The sequence below is a fragment of the Apteryx mantelli genome, chromosome 2, assembly GCF_036417845.1.
Source record: "Apteryx mantelli isolate bAptMan1 chromosome 2, bAptMan1.hap1, whole genome shotgun sequence".
In the NCBI taxonomy this organism is placed as follows: Eukaryota; Metazoa; Chordata; class Aves; order Apterygiformes; family Apterygidae; genus Apteryx; species Apteryx mantelli.
In genome coordinates this window covers 79,382,288-79,405,340 of record NC_089979.1, presented here as the reverse complement: position 1 = coordinate 79,405,340, position 23,053 = coordinate 79,382,288, and the positions used below count along the sequence as shown (strand labels likewise).

The following is a 23,053-nucleotide window of genomic DNA, read 5'->3' as shown; positions in this document are numbered from 1 at the left end:
AAGCACACGTGCATAACTAAAGGGTAGAAAATCACAGAAACATCAAAGTGATGCCATCTTGCATTTATACCTTAACACTATTTAGAGGAATCATATTTGAGTTACATTTTTATACTTATCTATACCTTAGGAGTTCAAATGTGGAAGGCCCTACTATACTAGATACATGTACAGACACGGAACAGAAAGGTAGCCCCTCTTGCAAGGCTGTCCTCCTCTTCCTCCCTACCACCTTCATCTCTGTATGGCCAGGTCTCCAGGTGGTGTTTGCAGTGAGCAAAACCAGGACAGTTCCTGCCACCATGTGCTTGCAACACAACAACTGACTGCTGAATCCCTTTGTGCTCCGCATCCCACTCTGCAAGGGGACGCGTTACAGTTTTGCAGTGCATACACTACTGGCTGTTTGGAGGGGATGGTGTTTTGGTGTTTTTGTTTGTTTGTTTGTTTGAGATGCTTGCTTAGCTTGCTGGAAGCACTGGGGAGAAGAGGGAAACAGAAAGATGGTTGGTTCATCATGTCCTCAGCTGCAACTGTGCTTCTGGCACCCGCTGCCCTCTTCCTTTCATTTCAAAGTCAACCTGCCAGGCAGTGCTGGGTTCTGCAGGCAGCTGCTCACCGTCTGTTTTAAGCGCACGTTGGCTGGTTTTGGTTGCACAGAGAAACAGCTGCTTCAAGAAAGGGTGGTTATTACCAATGGAAAATGCAAAGGCAAATATTTGTTTGTAATAAATGTGATTGATATAAAAATTAAGTGCTGTTTAACCAGGTTGCACTATGGACTCAGGTAGGCCTCAGTCCGTATAACACAATAACCTGCCTACAGGAACTTGCCTCTTTTTATGACTTACTCCTCTTTAAAAACGGTCCGAAGTTCAAGCAGTAGAAGAAAGACTGTTGGACTCCTATGGGATGGAGTGGAGATGGCTGAAAATTGCAGGATGGGCTGTAGGGGGGGAAGACTCCTGCTCTGCAGGCTGTGGTGGCACACAGGGCAGCCTCCTTGTTGTGTCTGCCACATGGCAGGATTTGGTGTGATGTTTCAACACCAGAGAACTGCAGGTTTCCCGATTTCTTCTTGTTTGTGCGTGGCCACGCTGTGAAATCACAGTTGTCATGCGGTGACTATTGGCAATGGCAGTTGTGCGGAGGGCTTAGCACCCCATCAGAGAAGCAACGCTAACTTACACCAGGTGCTCCATGACATACTGATTTTTGTCCCATACCTGTGGAATTACCTCGGTTGCTTCTGGCAGTCCTTCCCTTGGTTACCTTTTTGTTTGTCTTTTCAGGGTGTGAGTTCTCTAGGCTGAGGGCTTGGCTTTCTTTGGTGTTTGTACAGTGCTTAGGATGTCGTGGCTGCAAACAAAGCTGAAGAGTCATTAATCACCACAGGACAGAGCCCCATCCATTTCCCACTGAAGTCACAGGGAGGTCTGCCAGTTTGGGCCCGGGAAGGGAGCAGATACCTTCCACCCTGGCTGATTGCCATTACTCAGGCTAGAGTTTCCACCCCTCCTCGCTTTCGTTCTTCAGGTCTCCTCGTGCCCATGACCCACTCAGTGTCCCTGTGCCAAAGGCACGTTCCTACCAGCACGAGGCCAAAGGCATTGGTGATGTCTCCTCACCTCTTTCCCATGATCTCCCCATTTCTCTTGCTTGCCTTCTTCCAGCCAAGGAGCTCACGCAGACTGGCACAGAGGAGGCCTGAAAAAACATTCGCGTTCGCTCGCTGCCTGAAAAGCAGCTGCAGGTCTCTGACCTCATCTGAGAAACAAAATCAGAGGCAGGGCTGGGCAAAGAGTGACACCGCACAGGATGGTGAACTCCTGGGACAGAGCATGAACAAAACAGCGCAGGCTCCTCGGAGAGCCGGCCCCTGCTCCTCGGGGTGGCTGATGGAGCGGTTGGGGCCGTAGCTGCAGCAGAGGAGGGCAGTGGGCAGGCAGGAGGCCAAAGCCCTCTGATAGCCCTCCTCGGCAGCAGGCCTCCGAGTGCTGAGCTCACGGCTCTGCTGTGGCTCTGCTGGGCTCTTGCTCCTTTTGCCTGGCAAGGAGGAGAAGCCTAGCCACGGCCCCTCTCCTCAGGGCAGCAACGTGCCCCACTGCCCTCCCTGCTGGGACCCTGCAGAGCCAGGTTGCCATTACCCCATGAAAATATAGATGGTCTAAAAGAGAGTAGGAAAGACTGTCTTTGGTAAGAATCAGGCTGGCCAGTTTAATCCACCCTGCAAGAACCAATTAACTAAGGAGGAAAAAAAAAATGAGGTCATTCACCCTCACCGATTTGTGGCTACTCCCAAAAGAAAAAAAAAATATAGAATCTATTCAAGAATGACAAAGAACAACATTTGTGACTGCAGGTTGGTGCAGAATATATTTAGGCAGTGGTCAAAACGGAGGGAAAAGAAGAAAAAATCTTGCATGGAAAAAAAAATACTGTAGGGTCTTGTCATGCAACCCATTAATCTGGAATACAGATAGGGAAAAATGTGCTACTGGGTTCATATGAAGTCCTAAAAAGTGCTTATGTAGCACACAAGAGAATCTATTTTGAGCTTATTCTTTTGCCACAGCAAATAGTTTTGCCTCACGAGCATCATGTTCTTCAGTAACTTTTTGCTGGTCAGTAACTAGAGCAATCAGATGATTCCTTGGATCTGCTCTGAGGAAAGCAACAACAAAAATCTCCCGTGTAACACCACACGTAGTAAAGCAGGCTTATTAAGGAAACAAGCCAAAGGCGGTCAGAGTCAGGGAGGAATCTTTCCACTGACTTCCCTGGCCCAGGGTGCCCAGCAGAGCTTGTTCTTTGCGGTGATGCCCACAGAATAAATTAATCAGTTTTCAGCCCAGTCCTGAGTCCTTAAGTGAAGGCAGCATTTTGGTCATGGTGGAAAAGCTGCAGAGCCAGTCATGCAATTCACACTACAATTCGTGTCAAGGCAGAGCAATCTGCTGGTATTGCACCCATCCACTGCATACAGCCATCTTCCAAAGAAAAGGCTGCAGCCCTATAACTACTTCTGCCAGCAGAATATTGAGTATTTGTTCCACGTGGGATCCTAAAAGCTTATTCAGGAGAAGAAAAGTAAAACAGTAGCAGGCTGTGAAAGCAGGCTTCCTCTCTTCTGCACAAACTTTCTCATCCTCCCCATCAGCTCAACTAGGATTGCAGTCTCACATCAGACCGTAAGAGATTAATACATTATGCTGCATTCTGGCAGCATGCTGGGATGAAAGGATGCATAAACATACAGGTTTTTGAAGCATAGGATGTCCCCATTGTGCCCTTCTCATCTGGCTTCCAGAAACAGCACAGTCCAGGAAATCTCTCATGGTTATTTTTGCAGTAAGACTCAACTTCAGTTGATGATGTGGAAAAATAATCTGTTGAACTAAAATGCCAGAGGGGAGTGCTCTTCATAAGTGATTGTTTCTTTAGTGCCTCTTTTATTGTTGTTTCAGTTAAGCCTGAGTGAGTTGAGGGTAATGTTACTTAGTCCGCTTTGTGCATTACTTGAGGCATGGAGCGGTGCGAATGCTGAGCTTCCCTACTGAGCGCTGCTGTTGCACCTGTTTAATCTAGAACTGATTTGCCTTTGCAGGCCTTTTCACTGCAGCACAAATATTAGCTTTAGTAGTGTCACTACAGTGCATTTTTTATTTCTGCTTGTTATAGACTGTTGTCTTGCTGTCGACCTTTTTTTGTTAAATATTTTGATTAGGTTGTTTTTTTCAGATTTCATACTGTCTGATTCATCTTGAAAATATTCTGCCTAGTAACTATTAGTCTTTGAATTACTGTGGCAATGAGGACACACAAATTAAAGATTAGGTTTTGCACCAAAATACAGTCCAAGCAGGCAATTCATGCTCCTGTGCAAGTGGAACGGTATGAGGGCATGGTGGAGGAGGCTGTGCAGAGAGCTCAGATGCTGTCTGTGACTGTGGTGCAACATCCATGTTGCTTTGCTTAGTCCTGTCCCTCTTTGTGCCTTTGGTATTTGTTTGGCTTGTTCAGAGTGTAAAACTTTCGGGTTGTGCCCCATAACTTGTTACTGTCTTCCCTAGTACAAGTTGTGAATAATATTTAGATACTACAAGCAGCCCAGTCAATGAAAACGTTAGATGTATCTCTCTGCTTGTAGCATGAGGATGACTTTTCCACCGAGTGACGAATGCCACGCATGCGATGATGAGTTTTCAGTCCCCCAAAGAAAGCTGTCTGATTCACAGGTTCAGTCAGTAGCCATTTCAGCCCTGGGATCTATCACCTCTGTCAGCTCCCATCTGATACACCTAAGGTTCCTGTCTGCCTTACCCCCATCACCCCTTGGCTGTGAGTGGTCAGTGCGGCACTTCTCCTTCACGTAGTCTGCCTGCTAGAAATAGCTCCAGTGGCTTTGAGATTGATTAATGGTCCTTCCCGTTGGTGGAGGAGCACCAGTTGCGCGGGTGATCTCTCATAAGTGTGTTTGCTTTTTGCTACACGCTAAAACAGAGGCACAATTGGAACAGTCAGGATGGGGCTTTTACCACCATGTGTCCACTTCCTGGTTACAAGTTATGGATTTCTCTTAATTTCTTTATTACCTGTTTTATCCTTTATGTTCTTTCTGGACTCTTTAGGTATTCAGGCTAGTGTAGAGTTTCAAGGACCTATTTTTAACAGTGAAATAATATTTAGTTTTTAGCCTTTGCCATTTCCCGGCTATATTTTACCACGTGATGGTGGTTCTGTGATGTGGTTTACTGGTCACTGAAAAGTTGACATTACCAAAAAGCATTTAATTCACAATATAAGATTTTCATGGTGAGTTACAGACCTGCAAGTGAATAACTGGAATTGCGCGGCTATGGCTTGTGTGCTGCTTTGATTTAATTTTTATCAACAGTAGGACTCTCTATGAAGGAACTGTTGCATTTAATGTCCATATGATTATGTGTGTATCTTTTTCACATAAAACTCCTCTTCCCCTTTATAAACTCACAGTAACTCAGCTGTAAAAATTGTCAGTCGTCCATTATGCGTGTTGCTATCGTGTGCCTTAATACAGTGCCTAGGAGTGCCAGCCATGGAGCAATGACCAACTAGACCCAGATTCTATCTTTATTCTTGAGTAATTTTTAGGCAAGTCTCTGAAACTGGCAGCAAACTGAGAAAATCTGGTTTTGCTCAACAGTACTGCTGAACCAAATTAGATAGGTAGGTAGATAGCTGAAGGGCTGTAGGCACACAATTCATACACACAAGAGGAGAGGGAGTAGCTCATATCTGAATGATAAAAAGGAGCAAATGACTGCAGAGGCAGTCCTAGCTGAATACCGGGGTGCTGCGGGGCTACTTCAGATCAGATCAGAAATTGTTGGTCAAAGCTCAGTCCTTTTGATGAAGGCAAATAAAGCCCAAAGAGCAGTAGAAATATTGTAGTTCTACAGCAAGCAAAGCTAAGGCTCTCAAAAGCGAACTGTTTGAATAAACTCAGGCTCCAGAGTTTAAAGAACAAGTGGTGTGCAAGGCAGACATAAGAGTTCACTCTCCCATAGGTACTTTAGGTCTGCAGTACTAAATGGAGAAAAAATGTGATATGCTTAGTGAGATGGTGAAAGATGGCTTGAACATTCTCCAGAAACAAATACACTGAGCAAGAAGGTGTCATCTTAAAGTAGTTACCCCTTGGCGTGTCCCATTGCATCTCAATTTTTGCAAAACTAGGATTATCGTTAATGAGCAGTCCCCACTGAGGCCTCAGGTTCTTGTTCAGAAATAACATGGGGAAAAAAAAATGTGGAAACCCCCGAGCTTGTTCTTCCAGATTTTCTCTTTTAAAGGAAAGGGGCCTGTGCAACTTTATCTTCTCTGAAATGTCTATCTGAACATTCATTTGAGCGAGAAAGTAATTTTAGCATCCATGACACACAGCTTCTGCTGCCATCAGATTGCTCAATGGCACTAAGAATAAATATTTCCTTAAGCCTGAGGACAGGAATCTGAATTCTGCTAGTTCCCCCTTCAGAAACACCTGTGTGTGTTTTTTAAAGGTCTGAGTAACACAGTTGGGCTTTGTAGCTGTGACTCATTGAAGTTCTGCGATCCTACAAGCACACTCTTGCTTAGCGTCCCTTTCGCCAAATTAACAACAACAACAAAAAAAGAAGCTGAAAAGGCTATCTGCAGTTTGATACCAAAATACAATCCTCCTGCAAACTTTGCCATGAGTGTGCTGCCTGTTTTTCTGAAGAAGTCAGTGGGACTACTCATGCACTTAAAGGTCAGCAGGTGCTGGTGTGCTTTACCAAACCAAGTCCCCGGCAAACCACGAAGCCCAGAGCAGGTTCGTCTTTGGTCCCTGGGTTCTTCCCCTGTCAGATATACCTGCTCGGAGATAATACGTAATGAAGCAGGAAAGCTTCAGGTGTACCTGGACCTTTTCAAAGCATCCAGCTGCATCTGTTTGTGGGATTTGATGAAAAGCTTCACTAGTAATGAGACTGCTAAATCAATGACCAGGCTGGGATTTTTTTCATTTTATTGCTTCAGATGGGATTGATACCTTTGCTTTCACTGGGCACCTAAAGTGTGACATGCGACCCCTTCTCTCTCCAGACAGCAGCTTGGTGATGTCAGAGTTACTCTGACCTACGCACCAGCCTTCGATGAGAGGAAGGATGTTCCAGAGGTTAAAATGCTAACTTGAGGCTTTGGAGACATGGTTCTGTTTCCTGCTTTGCCACTGATTTCCTGTTACCTTAGTAAAGTTAGTCAGTCTCTGAGCGCGAGTTCCTCATCTGTAAAATGACTCGCACTTCCCTATCTCAGAAGGACACTGTGGAGAGGAATACATTAGTGATGGTGAAGCATCAAGCCATCGTGCTGCTGCGAATGCAAGTACTGTATTTAGGCTTCCTACCCTCTGAAAAAAACACTTATGCATAGACTGAGGATACAGTCCTCTGGCAGATGGTTAAAGAAGGAGCCCCTTGACTTTCATGGCGCTGCGTTAACAGAAGGGCCCAGGCTCACTGAATCGGCTGCCACCATAAGAAAATATGAAGTTTCTTTTGTTTTCCTTCATGTCCTCTCTTCCCAGCAGCTTTCACGCTCAGAGGATCTAACTAGTCCATTCTAGGCCAAAATTTCTCACCTTTGTGAGGAGGCTGGGCTTATATGGGGGTAGCAACTGGACACCAATAATCTTGTCTTTATTGCTTTGAATATAAATCAAAGAAGGGAATAATGCACCTTTGTAAATGTATCAGCTTGTCTCAAAAGGGGAAGGACATGGTGGCAGAAGAGAATACTTATTGACACAGAGTGTAGATTTATGCAGCTGCAGCTGTGAATATACTGTAACAATAACCCTCTTTATGCTATAAAGCAGGGAGGTATGAGATGATTTATAAAAGGTACCTGAGCGGTTAGCCTGCTCTCCCAGCCTCAACATAAGGGGATTGCTTGTTCTGTTCAAGCAAAATTTTAATTCTCAGAAATTATTCCAGACTCTTTAGCTGAATGCTTTTTAGCAGATTTGCATATCCTTCCTTAAAAAGGACGACTTTGCCCTTGTGTGACACTTCAGTAATTTTTAAGTCTTTTTTTCTAAAGAGGAACTTTCAAACTGGGGCAAACAAGGAAGAAAAGAACATTCTGTTATAAAAGCAAGTGACCTGACCTGTCATTTGTCTCGTTAGTTCTGTCGCGATTTCGGATGGCCACGAATGAGGAATCAGTTGCTCAAGACCTTCTCTCCTGCATCGTAGTCTCAATCTCAATCTGCAGTCTCTGGGAGCATCGTGTTTTAGCTCGCACCACCTGAAATGCAGGGTGAGAAAATGAGCTCCTTGGGTTTGCAGAAGTGGTTTAGGAGCTTCCCATGGGGCAGTGAGCAGTGTCACTGCTCAGCCACCCAGCTGGCCTGCCTTTCTGTTTCCTTGATTGTCTCCCACCTTGCCAGCCCTCATCCTTATCCTGAACAGCAGTACCTGAATACTGAATGTGCAGGGCAAAGAACAAGGCAACTGCTAGGAATAAGCCTGAGGGAAAACTTTCATAAGTATGTACATGTTTGTTTGCACTGTGGTAGGAATCCTAGTCCAATTCCAGGTGCCCTTTGTGTGAGGTGCTGTGCAAACACAAACAGCAATTTTTGTTCCAAAAACCTTATAATCTAATCGCAAGAAAGATACTGCTAATAAATACAACAAAAGAGACAAAAGGGAACACTGAGACAAAAGAAGTATTCTTACAAGACTGGACTCCTAATTTGCCTGGGATTGTCGTCATGATAATAAATGGCTATAAGGTGCTTATAACCTACAAACATAACCACAAAAAAAAAAAAAAAGACCTTTGACCTTAGGCACTTACTTTAATTCAGACACAGTTAGTGCAATGTTGACACACTGCATTTATGCACCAAACAATGACTCAAACTCCAAGCCAGAAGGAGGTGTTTTAAAGAAATATTCCAACCTCTTTGGTCATTTTTAAGTTATAAGACCCTTTCCAGCATTAGAAAGGACAAGATGCTTAGGGGAAGAGAATATAATGAGATTGCTATTGATGAAACTAGAAAAGGAAGAAAGAGGAGAGATAAAGGGGATTGGAAACCAATATCAATTTTACCCTTGCTTGCACAGCACTGTTAGATAGTGAAAGCTTCTTCTAACTAGCAGCAGAAGTTTTAATGCATCTTTTTCCAAATCAAAAGCCAGTGAATGATATTTTAACAACTGTATCCCATTAAAATGAAGTGTTCCTTGCTAAGGGCCAGATTTTGAATCATCCTATGTATCCCAAGAGGAATGGTCAGCAACTGGACGTAAGGTGTTGAGTTTGCCTGGAGGACCGCTGCCAAGAGACTCCCGGGCAGCCAAAGCAGAGGCGGTGGGGGGCTAGGAGTGATGCTTGGCTGGCTGGGACACCCCAGCACAACCCGTGCCCTGAAGCCAGGGTGAGTGCCCTGTGCCGCAGGCAGGACTGCTGCAGGCAGCTGAGATCAGGGAGGGTTTGCAAAGGCTGGTAAGAGCTAGATGTGACACCGTAACGCCCTTTGCAGATCTCCTTTCGTGTAACAGTTTTGGCTGCTTTGTCGAGGGAGGAGTTCATTTTTGTTTTGTTCTATTTTTTAAGAAATAAAAAGGTGTCGGCTTAATTTGCATCACCTCAGTGGCTGGCTGCCTCAGTTCAATGAGATGAATGCTGCAGGACACAATAGGAGCCATAAAAAGCCATAAAATTGAAGTCCAATATTTTCTGGGGCTAGACAGGAGTGTTGTGTATCCCAGGGGGAAGCTGGGAACTTCTTCTTTTTTGAAGATATAAATCGTTCACTTCTAACTTTACTAGTTTGCTAAATGTTATACTTTAAAACTTTCAGTGGCCCAGGTCTTGGTCTGAGGTCATATCTGTGGAAGAGACTATGGTATGCCAAAATTTTTTTTTTAATAATTGTTTTGAAGTCAGAAGTTTCAAATAATACAGTATTGTAAGCAGAGGTTATATGGCAGGCCAAAAGTTCATGATAAATTTCAAGATTGTGTTATTTATTTATCACTTGGCTATATTACAAGTCCCTGTGTGTACAGCATCAAGTACATGTTATTAATTTGCCTACAAGGAGCCTTTGAAGTCATAAACATTGAGTAATGTTTTACTGCTTAGCTATCCAAAATGCTATAAAGAAGAAAAGTTTTCCTCCTCTCTATCACAATTGTGGGTAGGTAGGACTGAAGCTCAAGGTATATTGGTTCTCATGTTCTTTCTCTCCTTTCCTCCCCAGTTGTCACTACAGATCACTCCACCATGTGAAAGTGAGCAACACTATGAATACTCCGGACGGTGCTGCACAAAGTGTGAGCCAGGTATGTGAGCGTGGTGCTTGGTAATTAAAAAGCTCCTTAGAAGCAGCATTAAAGGGTCAGCAAGGCAACTTGCCCTGGTGATTCCGTAAATCTTTTTGCACATACCATAACAGGTACATAATTTCAGGCCTTTGAGTACCTTTTAGTGCAGGAGTGGTCCTAGTGACCTCAGCAAAAGCCATAACGCTTATTTTGTTGGGACAACACTTAGTCACTGTTGGAGACAGAAAGTAGCTTAATTCTCATGCACCTAAACAAGACGGTTCCTATGCTATAAGTTTCATGGATATTTCAATACCACCCTAGGTTAGGGCTGGACCAAGGAACTGAAAGGGTGACACAAAGAAATGATCATCCCCCAGTAGTATAGCAGTGTTGGCCTGGCCTATATTTCGCCTAAGGTCCTCCAACAGCTGACGTGCAACTTGCAAATGACCTACTTTTCATTCTCATCTTCATAGGAAAGTATATGTCTGCTAAATGCACTGGTACTTCTGATAGTGTGTGCCAGCCATGTGGCCCAAATGAGTATATGGATGTCTGGAATGAAGAAGACAAATGCTTACTGCATAAAATATGTGATCAAGGTGAGCTGTTTATACTGAGGAACCTTCTAATCTGAATTAGTGAAGTGTGAAGATGGGCAAGTGGATCTGGACATGATGCTTTGTTTAGGTACATGATAATGGAGGCTGGGCTTACAAAAGAACTTAAAAGACAGTGAGGTCCCCAGACACCAGGGAGTTTCAGTTCTTCTGTGCTCTGTTGAACACTGCAGCTATAGTCTCCATGCTGCTCAACTGATTATCTTCACTTGGGCCATTGCTCCCTGTGAGTTGGATCTTAAAGGTCTGTTCTTTTGCCCAGCATATTGTGCACTCACATCCCCTAACATGGTTGCCTCAAACTTGCAAAAGCTCTTTTTATTTTCTACAGGAGCTGCAAGGAAAAGTATTGCTCAGGAGTTCAATCAGTGAGGTGCCCCGTGCTAATCAAGGGTCTCCCATGCTTCTTGAAAGACAACATTTCCTCTAACAAGAATGGTTCTGCATCTGGCATTCAAGCAAAGCAAATAGGCGGAGCAGAAGGTTCATAAATCTGAGGCTTAGTATCAGAGAGGTTTTTACTCCCAGCTGCTTTCTCTTCTAGGGAAAGCGTTGAAAGAAGTGAATCCAGGAAACAGCACATTCCAGCGGCAGTGTGCTTGTACAATGGGTTACCACTGGAATGACGACTGTGACTGCTGTCAGCGCAACACCATATGTGCTCCAGGATTCGGAGTAAAGCATCCTGGTAAGATACAGAGAGGGGCCAGTACAAAGTGAAATGTCCAGGTTAGGCCTGGAGGATGAAGTCAGTGTCATGTGGGTTCTGACACTGAAGAGAGGGTACCTTAGACTCTCTGTCCACTGTGAACAGAAGATGCGTGTCTGATTATCATTGCCACTGCATGTAATTCCTCTGGATTATTTGCATTTTGAAGGCCACTTTGACAGCAAGGGGCTTGAGTCTCTGTAGTTTACACAGTATCTTGGCTGAGGTGACATTTGCAAGGTTTTGCATGGACATGGCCATAGCCGAAAGGACTGCAGTGCATTCCTAATGTTTGCTGAGGTACTTGACTCAGCAATCACTTGAACGTGCATTTCTCCAGTACTCAGAAAAATGGTCCACTGGGGGTCATTGCCCAGATCTTTGAAATCAGTTTCTGCTGAATGACTATTCTTTGCTGCATTCTATAACACTATAAGTGAGTTAAAAACGATGAACACCTTTCACATAGTGAAGGATCCTTTTTTTATATGACTTGCAATGCAAGGATTTATTACAGACATTTAATTTAGTTCTGGGTTTGATTGCAAGCAAAATGGAGACATTTTGTGGGTGGAAAATAGAGATGGTCAAATTCAGAGTTGTAATGAACACTGGGAAGATAAAGTGAGCTGTTCCAAGTACAAGGAAAAAAGCAGCACATAATGGAGTGAATTGGGCCTGAAGCACAGTGTTTTTTTCACCAAGCTGGCAAATCCTGGTACAGCACTTTGTTTGCTTCATGCAATTGACAATAACAGTTAGTGTCACAGTCGGTGGAATTGCATCAACACAAGACAGTTAATGAAAGTGGAAGGATATAATAGCTGTATATTATTTTACAATAACTGAAAATGGCTTCTGGTCATTTCCCATTTTGATCATGTAGAGAAATATGCTAGTCTTACCTGAGCTGTTTTTCCTGTTTACCTGTAACTGTCATTGCTACTCAAATATAATTTAAGATTCTTCTCTCTCCAGGGAAGCTTTTGGAAGGGGAGAGGGAGTGGAAGGATGGGGGAGCATAATCACCTCCAGTTTGAAATGAACTCACAAAAGCTCAACTATGATTTTTTTCTTCCTTTACTACACACAGTGCAACAAGACAAGGATACGATGTGTACACCATGTCCCACAGGCTACTTCTCAAAGGTTGCTTCATCCACTGATAAGTGTAAATCCTGGACCAAGTAAGTCCCTGTATCTTGTAGAAGGACCATGACAGTCACAAGGCAATGAGAAGCTTGATCAAAAGCATTTTTCAGTGGGGTGTTTCAGTCTGTCTGCAGAGTGCACAGAGCATCTCAGTTTGTGGCACAGCAATAAAGGAATTTTCAGATTGGAGCTTGAATCTTGCTGTGGGGTGGCGAAGCAAGAGAGAGCAATAACAACAGAACTGCTGATCTATTGAGCTGAAAATAATAACGATATCTGAACTTTTTAAAGATGGAGAAGCATAAGAGTAATTTACAATGGAAAGTATTACCCTGCATAAGTGTAGGAGCCATGACAGACCCCCTTGTTTGAGTATCTAGCTTCTGTGTCTTTCTTTTTTAGCTGTACAGCTCTGGGAATGGCAGAAATAGTCCCTGGGACTGACAAGTCAGATGCAGTTTGCGCAGAATGGAAGATGCCTGAACAACCAGAAGATGGTATATGTCCTCCTACAGGTTATTCATTAGAAAGTACCTATGTGTTTACTTTGTTTTTTGTCTAGTTTAACTCCATTCCCCGTGTGGATGACTCTAGGGGAAGCAGCTGTAGGCCAAGACAGAGCTCTTCAGAAAATTCAACCTTTAAAGATGACTTTAAGCCCAGCTGCTCTAGAACCCATGTCCAGTATACTAAGTAGTGCTTTATACATCCCACTGACATTGCATGGTGAGCAGCATTACTGTAATACCCATGATCTCCATCACATTTACAGCTCTTTCATTTTTCAGCCTGCTAATTTCCATACACACGTTATCTATATAAAGGCTACCAGCTTCTCTCTGTGCTTCTTCTATAGCAATGGACACAGTCTCAGCTGAATGTAGGTCCCTTATTGCCCATTGCCCTTCTCTCTCTCCAGTATGGATATGCTACCAGGGAGACTGTTTGCCTAGCACATGGCAGTCCTTCACAATCTGAGATGAAAGCCAGATTTTGCTGGCTGAAGTTTATAATCCCTATGAGCTGCATATCCCCGTTCTCCTGAGGCAGAGCAAGCACAGCCTGTGGGATGGCAGATTGCAAGGAGACTTTCAGAGCAGCCTGACTGGCTCACACCTCTCTAAGACACTGTCTAAGACTGTTTTTTACTGAGATGGCTCTGCACAAGGTGCCTTTAGTAAGGCTACTTATCACAGAACTTTACCAGTGCTAAAGCTGTTGTCCTTATTACAGAAATCTAAAATCAAATAGGAAGAAAAAAAACTCTATGGAAAAAAATATGGAAAAGCAGGTAAAATAAGCAAGGATTGTAACACTGCTGAGTATAAGCTACTTGCTGACAGTACTATCATTTTTACACCCTACAGGAACAAACAGGATCTTGTATGTGTTGATTGTCATCTTGTTTTTTGTGGCACTAATTGGCATTGTCATCTTCATCGTATACTACAAGAATAAGGGAAAAAAGCTCACAGGTACATTATAGCTAATGGCATTTGTGAATGTGACAGCTGCATGGCTCTGTGGGTGCTCTGATATCACGGGTAACCGCCAGGTTAAGAAACTCAGGTGCCGTTTTGGAAGTTCTGTGCTATCTGTATGTCTGTCCGTATGGATGTGTTTTAACTAGTGCAAAGCCAGGCTTCCCATTCTTTTCCTCTAGGGCAGGGAACATATTGCACTTATGCATAATGCATATCATCCTGGTATCCTCCTGCAGCCAGCACAGTGAGGTGACTGCCTGCAGGGTGCCCACAGCCGCAGTGTGGATGAGGGAGGGCCAGTGCTGGGGGCACGGCGGACGGCAAAGACTTACAGGTCTTTCGCCACCTCCTAGATCCTTTGCCCCACTTCCCCTCTTCCCCTGAAATCTGCATCTGGATTGGTTAAACTATACATCTCAAGACAAAAGCCTCATGTGTATTTGCAAACATGATGGAGGCAATGTTCTCAGCTGAAGGCCAAAGCTCTGATGAGGTACTGCAGAAATACTAGAAGAAATAGAAGGAATAGTAAAAACAGAAAAATCAAAAAATACTAGGAAAGACATACTAGATGTTGCTGGGGCATTGAATATATTATGAATATGAGGGATATACTCACAAAAGTTACTCAACTCTGTTTTAAGCCCTGGGTCTTCACAGTTGAGGACATACTCTTATTGTTCTCTATATTTTTTGTCATCTCCCTCTAAACATGGAAAGCTTTTCCTAATGTATTTTTTGCCTCATTGCCTTTCCCAAGCCCTAGGAATTTATGAAATGTTTTGGGAGCAGTGGAAGGGAAGACAGCAACCCTCTCTTGTAAAGTATGTTTTAGCCTGTGTTTTAGAAATAGGCTGCCTCTGCCACACTAAACATGGGTTGTGCTAAATCTGGAATTCCTGGGATGGGCTGGAGGAAATGGTGACTCTCCTTGCAAACCAAATACTTGAGATGCAGAGCAGGTTTCAGGGGAATGCTCTTTATTTGACATTTCTATTGCCCTGCTGCTCTGCAGTGACAGTCTTTCATCGCCTTTGAGTGGTAAATCCTGCTACCTAGAGCCCCAGGGACCTGCAGGCTCAGGAAGAAGTCCTGCCTGCTTGGGAGCTGATGGTAAATGTGCAGACTTAACATCAGAGGAACAGACTCGTTACTGGGAACAGGCAGTGGTTAAGTAGCTGATCTATCTGCAGACATACGAAACCAGCGCAAGGTTAAAATGTACATGGGACCCAAGCCCTTCAAAATCTCCTGAAAGTGAAGATATAAAGCAAGAAGAATGTTTCCGTTAAGTAGCAGTCTTTACTATAAAGCATTGTTGGACTTGAAGCTTTTCCTTGGGAGATACTCTGATTAAGTGAATTTCCCAATTAAGCACATCCTGATTAAGTGGACTACGCTGTATTTGAGCCTGCCATCCCGTGGTTTTGGTGGCTTACCCTCTTCCCTCCAGGCTGCTTGCTGCTGTCTGAGAATGGTCTTTGGGACATTCATGTGACTCCTCTTGAAATAGACTGTACGGCTGTAACTGGGTCGGGATCAGGCCAGTCATAGCTTGGTGACATATGACCAGGAAAGAAACCCCATTTGATGTGGAACACAGTTTAACTGTGATCTATTTTGGGAGCTCGGAAACATTTGTTCCACAAGAATATATCCCTATTCCAGTTACAGCAAATCCTCAGCTAGATGGCCACTGGGACATTTGAACAGTCAGTAAACACAGCCTTGCTGGTTTACATTTAATATAATATTATGGATTGTGAATAACTATATGTGTTTAGGTCTGTGGCTAGCTTTAGTGCCTGCTATACATTACAGCTGCTGTTTTGTTTTCCCTACAGCAGATCTACAGAACTGGGCTAACGAAGTATGCAGCCAAATAAAAGGAACAAAGGTAAAGTCCAGGGCATTAAAATTTTCTGTTTTATGTTTTCTTTATTATATTCCTGGCACTCCCCTGGCAGTAGCCTCCACATTAACATTTGGCTGGAAAACAAGTTTTCTGTTTCTCAAAAAGCCTCATAACTTTGGCTTTTTTAGTCTGGTTCTGTGTGAATGTGCGACTTATAAAATGTCCAATAGCTTCCCTAGCTTCTGAACCACCTCTCTGGTTTCAGCCAGTTTTAACAGTCTCTGTGATGATTAAATATTTATAAGAGTAGAAAGTTCAACATGAGTCCCCCAGTTACTGAACATCTGAGACTCTACTTACGAGCGAGCCATTATGAATCCTAAGAGCCGGAAAAACTTCAGTTGGAGTTTGCACCTTTTTACATACCAGAGAAATTTGGATTTGGGGCAAAGCCAAGAACACCAGACACTCAAGGCATCAAGCACAGAGCCGTCAGTTAAAGAAAACATCCCTGAGACCCATTAATTTCAGTGCCTGCAGAAATCCTTGTTGTCCATTTGGATATGAAAGAAAGAAAGACCTTCCAAAAGGTTTTGCTTCAGAACAGCCCCAGATCCTATGGCTGAAACACTCAGTTGGAGATGCAGGTTCAAGCTCTTCTGCACTGCCTGATTCCCACCAGGGACATGGACTGCAGTGTCCCAGGTCCCTGATGCATCCTCTCCTAACCAGGCCAGTCCAGGAGCTCTGTCTAGTTGAGTGGTTGCAACACTCAAATCCCATTACTACAAAGGAAACTTCTTGAGAAGGCAGTTCCTCTTTTGTCTCATAAGCGTTCATGCACTGGCAGCAGCTCAGACTGCCAGGATGGAGGAGTGAGAACCAGCGGCAGTTAGTGGCTGGCAGCATTTACATGCTCTTCTCCATCCTGGAAGAACTGAACAGATGCTAAAAGTGAAATGTAGGTAGCAATTCCTGGCTACCCATCATTACAGCCTGACTTGCAGGTACTGAAGGGAATTCTTGAACTGCTGCCTCCAGTATTTTCCAACACTTTTTGTGGAGCTGCAACCAAAAAAGTACTGACAAAGTGACATCATGGGCTTTTGTATTTATTCTCCTAACTTACTCCAGGTTAAAGCAACCTTGTCTGTGTGTGAGGTTTTTATTCTAGCTTGTCCTGGGCCATCTGAAACAATCCAATTTTTCTTCTACATATGGCATTACCAATAATAAAGTTTCTGCTCTCAATAAGGCCTTCACAGGTCTACAGCCCTTCAAACACAGATAATTCAGGGTGTTTATAAACCTATAACAATTTAGACCTTAGTATCATTCTATTGATGGTTCATAAGGAGCAGCAGAATTAAGTGACTCCTATAGATTTATTGACTCTTAAGGGCCTTTTTAAGAACTAACAATAGCCCCCTCTCAAAATTAAATGTTGCTGTCTCCCAGGCCACCAGATTTTTATCCAAATACCCACTGATCACAGCACCAGTGGTCACAGTTTTGCAACAGGATAGAATTACACTTCAAGACTCAAATACAGCTGGTGCTGCTCAAACTCAGCAGCTCCACGTCAAGGAAGAATTATGTTCTGCCTATTTCTTCTTTGTTTGGAAAATAACCTTCTGCTGATTTATTTATTAAATATGTTTTTCTTTTGGACTTCATTTAGGAGCCCCCCAGAGATGTGTTTGTTACCACAAGTATAACAAACACTGCTGCTCCCCAGATTTCTGAAGGAATGTGCCTCCTGGGTCCTGCTGGTTATTCTCCCCCTGGAAACACATGTTGCACCAGAGGTCACCCTCTGTGCATGAACGGCAGCCCAGAGACAGCTCCGTATGAGGCGGCAGGGAACCTCCAAGAGTTTTCTGTGGTATCTGAGACTGATGATGACCATTTCCCACCAGTTCCCATGGAAGATGAATATATGGATAAAGATCTCAATACCGCTGATTATTTATCTTTACTGAGTCGGCCTGACAGTAAAACTGTGTCATCATTTTCAGAACCAGTGGAGATAGGGGAGTACGATAGCTTAAATCAGTGCTTTTCAGGGATTGGGAGCACAGAGGACATATCAGTCGCTCAAGGCTCTCACCCTTCTCCCAAAATGGATGGCTCACATGCTGCTATAGACAAATATCTTCAGAAATCTTGCCAGCATGCCCACAGCTGCCCAAAGGAAATAGATAACAAAGACACAGATCGTTTTCCAGCGAACCATGACTCAGAGAAGATCTGTGTGAGGTGTGGTGTTTCATATAGGGAATCTCCCAGAAAGTGGAGCAAACCCTACTGTGCAGCAGTTGACAGTGCCTCCACCTCCCCAGAAACTGGATCTTATGCACAGTGCACTTGTGGCTTGCATTTTCTCTCTGCTGGTCAGAGCACTCTAGCAAGTGATCATGGTATGGAAGATGCATCTTCTGATGGTACTGACACAAAGTACCAGCACACAAGAAGCACTTCAGGGACAAACAGCAGCACTTCAGACCTTCCACCAGCATCTGGTAAGCCCAGTAGGCTTGACTTATACACAGTCATATAGGATTATTCTCTGTGCTAGCTCAGTATTACTGATTTAGGAGAAGGAGGGAAGAATAAAATGATGCCTTGAAACTTATTTGAAAGATGAGGATGAAATAGCAAGGCCATTTGTTTTGCAGTGAATTCTGCAAACAGTATGAGCACCATGAGGGATCATCATCCTGTGATGATCTAACCAGCAATGCAAAATCCATCTTCTGGCTGTCACTGCAGAGGCCAGGCAATTGTTACTGAAATGTTTTCATGATAGCAGTTTGTGTGTATTAGAGAGAAGTTAGGAGGAGGAGAGTACAGTGGCATAAAGGCTGAGTTGAGACGGGGTGCTCAGCTTTCAGATGGGTATTCTTCCATTAGACAGTCTGCATGTGCTTTTTTGTCCTCAACACTGAATTGTATGGTGGTCAGTGACGCTCCAGTTGGAGCTGTAACTTAGAGGCCATGGTTGGTCTAAGAGATTATGCCCAATTATCTACCTTTAGCACTTTCTCTTTGTTTTTATTTGTTAATATATAAGCATTCACCTAAAAATAATTTCATACAGACATTGCTTCTCCACACACAAGTGCTCTGTTCCCTTAACAGCTCTGAAGCACAGCTATTGGATAAATATACTTAAACAGTCAAAAGAAATCAGGAGAAAAATCACTGAAGCAAAACTAGCAGAAGGGAAGTTATGAACACTTTCTGAATGAAACCTTCCTCCCACAGACTTTTCTTCGGTATAAAAGTCTGCAATCTGCTTGTCATGTGTTATTAGTCATTTTAGATTATAATCTCTTAAAGAGAGATACTCTATTTTTATTTATGTCTGTGCAGTGACAAGCATAATGGGACCTGAGTTTTGCCTGGGACATCTAAGTATTACTGTAATACATACAGCAGTCATAAGCAGTTGCCCTTTTTTAAAACTGTATTGTGCCGTAAAGTTTCTCACGGAGATGTTGTTGTCAATCTGCCAAAGCCCAAAAGTGACACAGTCCTTTCCCTTCTAAACATACGTGTCAAGCAGGAATCTGAAAGTGCTGTAGTATTAATCTTTCTAAGAGCTGATACTCTTTCTATCGCTTCAGTTTCCTGAAATCTTGAAACAGATTTACTGCCTGATAAATAAAAATTCAACAGTAGTAAAAAGAACGCAAGATTTTTTTATGGAAGATGACTCTGAGGTACAACTGAAAGTCAAGTCATATCTGGCACTGGAGAAGTACTGCTTTTTTTTTCAAATCCAACTAGAAGAGGAAGAGAAAATATGTTGGAACGGTAGGGAAAACAGGAAGGCTTGGGTTTAAGTGACATGCTGGAAAAGGCCTTCTTTAGATATGCTGCATAATTCTTCATATATGATTTTAATTGCATCTGTACCTTTAGGTATGTACATGCTACAGTGCCATCTGGTGAAATCTGAGCAGATATACAGTGTTTCTAGTTTCCCATAAGCTAAGTATGACTGCCAGGAGGTACTGTTAGAGCAGTAAATGATACAAGAGTGTCCATTAGTTAATCTGTAGTGCATATGGCTTGTTGGCAGGGTGTTTTATTCTGTCGACAGAATTGCTGTGCTCCACTGGCGACATCTGGTTGCGCGTGAACTGGGACGGGGCTTAGCAAGCAGTTTCTTACCAAATCATGCCTCAGCCCTCACTGGGGCCACATGCGGAGCTGTAACAGCATCTGTCATTTTGCTGCACCTTGTGCAGTGCCCAGCAGGAATAAGCATGCACACAAAATAACTTTTTGTAAAGCTTCTCAAAGCAACTGAAGCCACTCACCTTTGCACACAGTTGTGCTAAGACACAACTGTACAAAACGGTGGACGGAAAAATGGGAGGAGAAGCACTGGGTAATTCCATGGTATTTTTTTTAATTCCTTAACACTCAAAATGACAACTGAAGTTGCAGACTCTGCCACTATTATGACACAATCCTACAATATCAAGGTAACACTCTGGACAGGCACCACCTACAGGGGTTATCATCAGAGATGGATCTAAGCCTTCAAAAGTCTTTTGAATCCCTCCAAGCTTGGAAGCAGTCTGATCATGAAGATCTGGTTCGTGACCGCCTTGAGTCCTGACTACGACTCCAACGTTAAGCATGAGCCTAGGAAGACTTAGGTGACTCGTGAATAGGGATGGTTTTACAGAGCCTTTCACTTCTAAATCCCAAAGCAGCTTGGTTCAACAGTTCTGACCATTTAAACACTATTAGATGGCTCCGACAAAATTAATCACCTGCATTGTTCCAGTCCTTAGTGAATAATTACCACAGAAATTAGTCTATCATTGTAATTAATATCAGCAGGTAGTCTGAAGAGATCCAAAGCCTGAAAGTTTGCAGAGCATGATGCCTTTACTTATCCTCTGAAGGTGTCCCTTATATTTTCAGGTTGGAAACACATTTCTTAGTGCTATCCAGGAAGCTCTCACAACCATTTTCTGTGCTTTTGTGCTTCCAATATTCATCTCTTTCAGCATGGTGTCTTCATCTAGCAGTGAAGAATTACAGACCACATTCAACTAAACATTATAAATGTGTTTAACTCCTTTTTTTTTTCCATTGCCACATAGATTTCTAAATTCCTGATCTCCTACTGAACACTGGTAAACTTTTGCAATACATTTTGTGAGTGGAAAGCAATCTGTATAATGGCAAACAGTTATTTTGAACCCTGATTATGTGTAACAGAGTCATGTTGATAGCAAACAACTGAACTGAATACAGGGGAAACAGCTGGCAGGAAAAAAAATCCTGCAGAGAACACTTACTCACACCTCATGATAATCAGCAGTAAACAAAGATCTAGCAATGCAGTGGTTTAGCTAAAATAAATACAATTGCTTGAGGGGGCCTATTAGAGAGATTCTTAAGTGCTACCAAGATCAAGTTATGAACATGTGCGGATCTTAGCACTACTGGAATCCAGTCATGGTATGTATGTAAACATCACCTTTGACGGCCAGAAAAATGTTTTTTGGGGCAGGGCCATGCTCAGCTGCAGTGAAAATGCCAATGTCTTAAGTAGAGAGGAAAGTATTGAGAAAATGTACAGAATTTCTAAAATGTTTAAGATCAATCCACAAGTAATGGTTACGTGGAGCACAGCAGGAAAAACACTTCTGAGGAAGAGTGTGCATAGGCTAGGAAGATGGAGCTAAATCTTTGATTTGGTTGCATTTTGTTTGTTTTGGTTAGTTTCATTTAACTTGGGGAAAGATTGTTCTTCTCCGTTATTTTCTTTCCACTTTAATGGAAGTTTATAAACCCCCAGAGCCTGATCCTGCTGTCACTTAAGTCAGTGACTCAGTCCTTAAATGACAGAAGGATTGAGTTTATACTGCAAATTCTCTAAAGGCCAGCAGACTTTCTGAAAGAGGTGTGTGTTGTAACTCTGTTAGGTCACCACAGTATAGACTCTGTTTCTTCACCGTAGTCAACATATATCCAGATAAATCCATGAGGGCATGACATGAGTACTGGAGTTTATCTGCTTGGAAGATCAGGACAATATAAGATAATATTCTAAGCTCCATGTTATTTGTACACTGTGACAGTATGGCCTGACATTAATATTTTAAATCTTTCAATATTTATTCAATAAACTCGCTATCTATTCCACATGATAGGATCGATTGTTTACCAAGGGGAAAAAAGAATACAGTATCTGGGACCATAAAAAAAAAAAAAAATATATATATATATACATATAAATATAAGAATTGGAAATAGTAACCATTTCCTAACTAACTGTGTGTGGAGGCAGTATGGAACCAGCTTGAGTACCCTGAGGTAATGGGAGAATGAGGTTATTGTGCTCTCTCTTGAGAGCTCTCCAGGAGCTCAATTTAGAGGGAAAACTTTTCATAATGTTCCAGGCAGATTCCCCATAGATGACAGGCTTGGTCCTGTGGAGGCAAAAATGGAAATAATGAAAGAGCCCAGTGGAAGGCATTGATTATAAGAGCATCTCTATGTCACGGGTCAAAAATAATGGAACAAAAGTAAAGATATATCACACTGGATTAAATTCACTGTGGTCAACGTTCATCTCATGAGAGAAAAAATTAATCACATGTACCTTCTTTTCTCCCCCCCTTCCCCAGGAAATGTGACTGGAAACAGTAACTCCACATTTATTTCAAGTGGACAAGTAATGAACTTCAAGGGAGACATCATTGTTGTCTATGTTAGTCAAAACTCCCAAGAGGGGGCAACAGCCTCTGGAATAACTGACGAGAATGTGGGGAGCCCCGTGCAAGAGGAAAACCTGAGCCGCTGCGAGACTTTTGCTGGCAACACCCAGCAGTACAAGGAGAAGTGCGCCGAGGTGCTCGGCGTGGGCGGCAGTGGGCTGCAGAGCGCCGGCACCTACAAGCAGCGCCCTGGCGGCCCCGTGGTGCAGGAGGAGAGCCCGGCCAGCCACAGCAGCAAGCGCTGCTACAGCGAGGCCTCGCAGCCCGTGCAAGAGGAGGGGAAGCTGGGACATTTCTCGGAGAAAGCGTTGAACTGATGTGAACCGGTGTCCTTCCAAGCGTGACAGCGAGGACACGGCCGAGGGCTGAGGCCCTGAATGGCAGCCTGCGAGGGGCTGTGGTGGGACGCACGGCTGGGCCAGCTGCCAAAATCCAGGTTGTTGCAGCAGATTCATTTGTTCGGTGACTGTTGCTACCCCTGGTGTCTCCTGGGAAATTTTCCAGCTGGAAAGGACCATTCTGGTGCACATGCCTGTGATGCTGTTGCTGTGGAGGTTGCTGGTGGGAATAGACACAAGCATGAAGCCAGGTGTGCTGCTGCCATTGCAGAAGTAGCTGCATGCGTCAGGAGGA

The 23,053-nt window shown here is 43.4% G+C and overlaps 1 protein-coding gene across 1 annotated transcript; it reads left to right on the top strand.

Annotated features, from left to right (window-relative positions):
• The first annotated feature begins 777 nt into the window (after nt 1–777).
• Nucleotides 778–22,737, top strand: TNFRSF11A (TNF receptor superfamily member 11a). The gene is made up of 11 exons (XM_067292167.1): nt 778–787; nt 6,045–6,274; nt 9,785–9,866; nt 10,328–10,453; nt 11,016–11,159; nt 12,274–12,367; nt 12,735–12,829; nt 13,700–13,807; nt 15,661–15,713; nt 17,353–18,193; nt 22,331–22,737. The coding sequence occupies exons 1-11, from the start codon at nt 778–780 to the stop codon at nt 22,735–22,737; spliced, it is 2,190 nt and encodes a 729-aa protein (XP_067148268.1).
• The last annotated feature ends 316 nt before the right edge of the window (nt 22,738–23,053 follow it).